At 38.0% G+C, this 7,240-nt stretch overlaps 1 protein-coding gene and 1 long non-coding RNA gene across 2 annotated transcripts in view; one reads left to right on the top strand and one right to left on the bottom strand.

The window, feature by feature from the left end:
* Positions 1 to 531, bottom strand: part of LOC112552096 — a 23,184-nt gene extending 22,653 nt beyond the window's left edge. The window contains exon 1 of the long non-coding RNA XR_003096456.1: positions 409 to 531. This is a non-coding gene — a long non-coding RNA (uncharacterized LOC112552096). The remainder of the gene's footprint in view (positions 1 to 408) is intronic.
* The window catches only part of SLC7A9 (solute carrier family 7 member 9), a 27,836-nt gene that overhangs the window by 15,900 nt on the left and 4,696 nt on the right, over positions 1 to 7,240 (top strand). The window contains exons 6-9 of the mRNA XM_006016625.2: positions 261 to 360; positions 1,376 to 1,420; positions 3,666 to 3,789; positions 5,727 to 5,830. Of these exons, the coding sequence (XP_006016687.1) occupies positions 261 to 360; positions 1,376 to 1,420; positions 3,666 to 3,789; positions 5,727 to 5,830 (373 nt within the window). The remainder of the gene's footprint in view (positions 1 to 260; positions 361 to 1,375; positions 1,421 to 3,665; positions 3,790 to 5,726; positions 5,831 to 7,240) is intronic.

Below are 7,240 nucleotides of genomic sequence, written 5' to 3'. Positions count from 1 at the left end.
GAATGCTTTCAGTTCACTTTTAATTTAATTGGACTTCAAAGCAATTTCTTAGGACTACATGCATAGTGATTAAAAATAATTAATGTGTCTGTTTGGAAAAAAAAGGCAAGATTACAGACCAATTCATAAAAGTCACTGTTTAGTTATAATTCAAGTTTAGTTGAGACAATTTGATTCAACTATAAATGTGTTTTAAAACATTACATGATGAGAAAATTGCATTTCATCCTAACTCAGTCCCCATTTATATTAATTTTCAGGAAAAACTGAAAATTTTAAAAATTCTTTCAAGGATACTAAACTTTCCATTGGTTCCATCAGTCTGGCATTTTATAATGGACTCTGGGCATACGATGGATGGTAAGATGTTTTTACTACTGTTATCAGTTATAGTTTAACAGTCTTTACCTGGTTTTATCTCTCCTTGTAAAACTCACTCAAAGGTCTTATTTGGAAAAGTTGAAGTTTGACTTGTTATTGAGAATCCTTGTAATGAACACTGGAGAAGAGCACTCCTATCTTAAACAAAACAAAACAAAACTCCACATCATGTCCTTAATGGGGGAAAAAAAAAAAAAAAAAAACAGGCCAGGCCATGGGAGTCAGTGATACAGTACTGCAAGTGCTTAGAATCTATGAAAATTAGGCTGGTATAAGACTATAACGCTTTAATTCAATATATTCCAGAGAGGTGCCAAGTCAATCCCTTCCTCCCTGAAACTGGATTCCTTATTAATGCAGAAAACAAATACACCCAGAATAGGACATTAGGCAAAACCTTTACACGCTGCTTAAGACCTCCTCTGGAAGGACCATATACAGCAGTGGGAAGATATTACATTCATATCCAAATGTGGACATTCATATCCAAATGTGGTGAGATTAATCAGGATACTTTTTAAAGCTACATATTCTCAATACTGTATCCTTTCTTAAACAACATTATCATTTTCCTGGAACATAGATGCATGACAGCTAGAGAATAGAGTTTGAGTTATAAAGTCCATAAGTTTAATCTTTTATTTGTTCAGTTTACCATATATAAGAACATGGGAACTTCTGGAATCCACAGTAATATGACTGAATTCCCCAGTCTTCTTAGCCATTAGGTCATAGCTGAAAAGGACTGTTTTTTCTGCTTTAAATGTATTAAGGTCAAATACTGATGTATTTATTTTTATTTCATAAAAATATTTCCTATCTAAAAAAAGTGTTGGAAGAATGAAAAGACTTGTTTCCATCTGATACAAATATTAGCCTAAAACTGTGGTCTAAAGAAAATGAGTATTTGAGATATCCCAACACCTGGTTTCCAAGTAAGTTGACATTTGAACAACTGACCACTAGTAACATTATGCTAATGGTTTTCTTCCAGGAATCAGCTAAATTACATTACAGAGGAACTTAAAAATCCTTACAGGTGAGACCCAAAAAGATAACACTAAGTTTAAGAAGCAGAATTTCTAAAGGACCAATTAAAGCCTTATAAGTGTTGAGAGAAAACATATATTTTAGTTTCTCTTTGATCAGATTGGTACTCCAAATGTTATGATGCTTGCTCACATATATTCTACCCTGGATTTTACAATTAGTTCTGGACACTTATCAATTCCATCTCTATTGATGTCTATTATACCCCAACAAATAAATGCAAATTTATGCCCTGAATTACAAAAAATGCATTCTAATCAAATTTTTAAATGCTCTTGATGCTACTTTTAACAGCATATATGATTTCTGAATATCATCTATACAGTTAATGTAGATAGGCAGGAGTAATCACAAATAATCAGGATGACAGTGCATGACTCAGGAAGTCCTGAGATGCATGCATCAGGATTTCTATCAACTTCCTCAAGAAATCCTTACAGTGCAAGATAGGTCCTAAATAACATTGACAAAATAAAACAAAAAATCTCCTACCCTTACATTGGATTTCTCAGAGTAAATCATAACACACAGTGATGAGTCAATCTCATTTTCCTGGTAGACTGACAACTCACTCAGACAAAATAGATAATGAAGAGGTTCTCACTACGAAGTATCACTCTGATGAGAGGCTCACTGGAATTAATTCATTAACAAAACTAGTTAATGACTCTAAGTAAGACCAATAATCCATAGTAATAAGCTCTAAATATCAGTAGCAATAAACTGAACTAGATGGGAGAACACCTCCACCCCGAAGACCCCCCTACCTTTGACTTTGCAAATAAACTGGATTACTGACCTTAGAATGCGTCTGTCAAAAGCTGCCGTATCTAAAGTTGCAATATCTAATTGAAAATATTTAGGAAAATGTAAAACATCTTGAAATCAACCATTACATAGTGTCTTCCCTATAGAGGCTGCCTCCTCCCTAAATTTCTGCTCATGAGGGGGCTTTCCCTTGGTCTTACAAGCATTTAACTTTGCTGCATCCACCAAGTAATCAGCAAATCGACAGTTTGTTTGGGGGTTTTTTTTGCTACTTTCATTTATTTCCTTGTGCAACTACCATTATGGTAATCAATATTTTGAATGATTTTGTTTTCTCCATATAAAATGCTGAGCCTTATATGCTCTGATTAAGTGAGGGCTGCTTTCCTTTGAGACATGCTTAAAGATGTATGGGGTTTGGGGGGTGAGAGAAAAGGAAAAAAACTTTCAGGAAGGTGGGATGCTTTTCATGAGGAATTTCTTATTTATTTATTTTTTAAATGTTCTTTAAAGAGAGGCTGACCTCTACATTTAAAGCAAGTGGAAGCAGCAGCAGCTGTGGAAGCTTCACACTGCCTATACACATGCGAGAGGGGAGGGGAGCATTTTAATTACAGTGGTTCCCAGACAGCTGCTCTAATTAATACATGCGACAGTGAGCAGGTTTAAGTGTCCGCCCCCCCCCCCATTTCAAAATAGCCACAGAGGCACTTTAACTAAAGATCATTCAACAAGGTTTAGCTAAAGTGCCCCTGTGGCCATTTTGAAATGTGGGAGGCTTAATACACATGACAGTGAGGTAACGCTGGAGCGTTTCAATTAGAACAAGCACGTCTATAGGCAGCCTTGGTTCCCAGCCAAGTCTGAATAAAATAAAAATTATAAGCCCATCAGGGGAACCAGAAGCATAAATGTCAGAGGGCCTGGGAAATACCATTTAAATAACAATAAAACATCCCATTCCAGTTGTGAGAACTCAAACAAAATATTGTATTGCTCTGGTTAGCGTATACACTCCATTGATTTACTCTGTCAAATATACATGGTTCACATGCAGTAAAATGCAGCGTGGAAGGAGTTGCGACCCACCTTAGATTAATTTCTTTAGCTAATATTTAGTATGATAGTGCATGACAACTAAAAAATTCATCTCTTCTGGGCAACAAAACCCAGACAGTGAAAATGTAAAATAATTTAAATGATGAAAAAGGACACTTGGATTCTAAAATTTCTCCAACTTGAATAATCCCTGATATTATGACAATTAAAGAATGTGCCTGAATGCTATTATCTCGAACAATGATCCTTCAACCGTAGTGAAACAAATGACATACAATAATTGGTAGTGAAGACACCTGACTAAAGGATTTTAAATCAGAACTAAAACTGAAGGAAGCCTATAGTCATTATAATAAATATACCTACCAATTTAGAAATGCTGATACCATATCTTTTAAATTCTTTAGAAATCTACCGCTATCTATAATCATTGGAATTCCTCTGGTTTCAGTTTGCTACGTTCTGATTAATATTTCATATTTTACCATAATGACTTCAACAGAACTTCTACAGTCGCAGGCAGTTGCAGTGGTAAGTCAAGTCACCTTTCATTTTGTAATCAGAAACATCTACTGAAATACTGCACATGTTAAAGAACTAAGTCCTAATAAAAACGCAGTTATGTTCTTTAGTTATTTCTCTCTGAACATAAATTGGCAGTACGATTGTTTTGTTAATGTAAATATATTTTAAATTAATCTGACAAAAATAATTCGCCCCAGGCCATAATAATGAGAAGCAACTGGAAATAAGAAAATGTTTCCATCAATATTTACATTTTACAAGTACTACAGTTCAGAAAACTGGTTTTAACATATACTCAACAGAACAACAACATACAATTGACCTTATTTTGCTCCTTTCCATCCTGACTGGTATTACTGAGATGGCAAGTGGCTATAAGCAGACACTAAGTCAAGCTGTTATCCTTTCAAAGATGCAGTCGCCATCTCATTTAATCCCTGTCCTGGTCTCCTTTTATTTGACGTTACACATGGGCAGGTAGCTGTTAGGGAACAAGCATTTGACATTTCAGAAATGCCTTTTGTAAATTCTTGGCAGGTATAGTATTGTACAAGATTTTACTTAACATTTTAAAAGGTAATTTAGAAGTTTTAAATTTTCAAAAAAGAGAATCCCTCCCCACACCTAAGTTCCACTGAATGAATATGTAGTTTAACAGAACCGTAATTCCCTAAACAGTTGGCGAGATGCGCATGGGACAGTTTTATTATCAGTAGAAAAACATCAAATTCCTTTAGCTCTGTGGAAAATAAACAGACGTTTCATGACGTACTGCATTCTTTATTCAGAGCATTCATGCAGAAACAGTTCATAAAACAGTGCAGAGAAAAAACAGAATCTTGTATTTTTAAGGCAGCAGGATTCTAGTTTATTTCAAGATTAATTGTTCACCAAAACAAAAAAAAGAGGTTGTACAATGTGTATGCATAAATAGGTCGAATTTTAGGATTACTATTCTATAATCTCCTTTATCAACATATCATCTATAAATCAATCACTTTACACCGCCTATTGTGGAAGCAATTTAACTGGGTCAATACTGACACTAAAATTGCAGGCATATCACCTCACTAGACCTCAAATGCATCACTGTAGACTATCAAAAAAACAACAACTTTGGAGTCCGGTGGGAATGGGCTGACAGGTTATCTGGGAGTTCTCTTTTAACATTATCACTATTGTGCAACATCCCAGCATTGTGTTAGGCAAAACTGCTGCTTCTGTATCCTGAAGAGATGGCAGATAGCAGTAATCTGAACCTCAAATGTTATTAATATTTTCATATCATCTTTTGAAAATTTAGAATGTCACCCCAGTAAAATGAAAAATTACTGTATCATGGACAGATATACCCACACTAGATTTAATCCATCAAGAGTAAAAATAAAGCCACAAAGACATGGTAGTTTAGCCTTAAAACATGCACTAAGAACAAAAATATGGACTTCCAGTACCTGGCAGGCTTATATACTGCTTTCTTGCTCATAGTGAAGTTCATGTTCCCGTATCTTCTCCCCTCCCATTTCTACTAGCTAAAACTAGCCTGGGTGTGCCAACTTACACAACAATCGCATCTTCCTTTTGTTACATAGACATACCCTAAAATTTAATTCAGGTTCTTAACCAAATATAGTAGTCTGTTCAAGATACATTATATCTGTATTTAAATAACCCCAGCATTTACTTTCCTGGTTTAAACAGCAGTGTAACAATACTGCAATGGCTGCATTCCACTAAAGCAGCCTTTCGTTAAAGCAGTGGGTGAAATATTTCCACAGTGTAGTTGTTTTTTTATCCCATAGTATTAAGCAAATTTTGCTTTTGTTTTATTTTTTAATCTGTATAGACTTATTTGCAGGATTTCTTTATGAATGGTTCCTGCACAACAGAATACACCAAAATAAATATGTTAATTGTGTCTTTATTTTAATTCTGTATCTCAGACATTTGGGGATCGAGTCCTTTATCCAGCTGCTTGGATAGTTCCTCTCTTCGTGGCCTTTTCTACAATTGGAGCTGCCAACGGGACCTGTTTTACTGCTGGCAGGTAAATTTCAAATTTAAATAGCTGAGTACATGATATGGATTTACAAGTGAAATCTTACCTTTCCTTGGACTAGGAATTTGAACAAGCTGTTGAACAGCATGGTCCACACAAGCAGGGGCATGTATTCGCAGTAGCAAAGATAGTAGGGCATAAGTTTGTGCTGCACTGCACGCCCCAGCTCATGTGGTTTGCAGTGGGACACATTGCCCCACTGCTCCATGTGCTGCAAGGGGGGCTGGTTGGGATACATAGTAACTCAGTGCATGGTAACTGGCAGGCAGCCCTTGCTGCGGCACCCTGTGCCCCAACCAGCAGGGGAGCAGATGCCTTCTCCCCTGTTTCTGTGCACTGCAAAGCTCCTGCGCTGAGACACCCTGCACCCCAGCCGCTCCCCAGTTGGCCAGGGCACAGTGTGCTTCAAAATGGGAGACTTCCGGCTCCCAGTGGCCTTGGGCTCACTGCTCCTGTCTCTGCATGCCTCCTTGCGGGGGCTCCACTGCAGAGCCATGCACTGAGGCATGTGGAGCCTATATCTCCAGCCACACTGCACCCCGGCCAGCTGGGGTCTGGCTGGCTGAGGCAGTGTCCCTTGAGATGGGGGCTCTGCATGCCTCAATGCAGGGGCTCCGCAGTGTAGCCCCTGCACTGAGGCATGTGGAGGCAGGGGAGCAGCCAGCTCAGGACTGCCTCTTTCACTGTTTTGAGGCACACTGCGCCCTGGCCAACTGGGGCGGCTGCGGTGCAGGGTGCCGCTGCATGGGGGCTCCGCAGCACACAGAGATGGGGGAGCTGGTATCCCTGGGCTGCCTGATCCCCCATCTCCGTGTTTGTCTTGGCACATGACATCTTGGTGTGCTTTGTGTGGCTTTCCCCCTGCCCAAGGGATTTTTTTTTTTTTTTGCTACCCAGAAATCCTGGTAGCAAATTTTGCCCTAGCTCTACAAATTAGCAGCACGGTGCAAGATATAACATGCAACAGTTGCAGTTTGTGGTGCTGGAAAGATCTTTGTGGTGCCATAAACCACATGGTCAAACTTGACCTGTCTCTAACAGAGGCAGTTATGCAGGTTTGAAGAAACAACAAAAAAACATATTTAGTAATGTTTGGCAAAGAACTTTTAAAACTATTTAGCTATAGGTAAAAATATCTGGTTCAAGTAACAGGTGGCAGTGAAAAAAGAAAATAAAGGTCCAAACAGGAATCTGGGGAGGGTCTATACCATAAGTGATCAAATATGATGAAGATTCAAGTTCATTCTTCTGCATTTTTATTTGCTTCTTACTCTAACTCAAAACGGCCTAGTTTTTAAATCCATATAAACACCATAGCCCTGAACACTTGACATCAACATTTTACCAGTGAGATCACTTTTTCCATAGGAAGTATTGCAAGGCAAGGAGGGAAGGGGG

The sequence above is a fragment of the Alligator sinensis genome, unplaced genomic scaffold, assembly GCF_000455745.1.
Source record: "Alligator sinensis unplaced genomic scaffold, ASM45574v1 scaffold170_1, whole genome shotgun sequence".
Classification (NCBI taxonomy): Eukaryota; Metazoa; Chordata; order Crocodylia; family Alligatoridae; genus Alligator; species Alligator sinensis.
The sequence above is the reverse complement of the archived record's forward strand: the minus strand, read 5'-3'. Positions and strand labels throughout refer to the sequence as shown.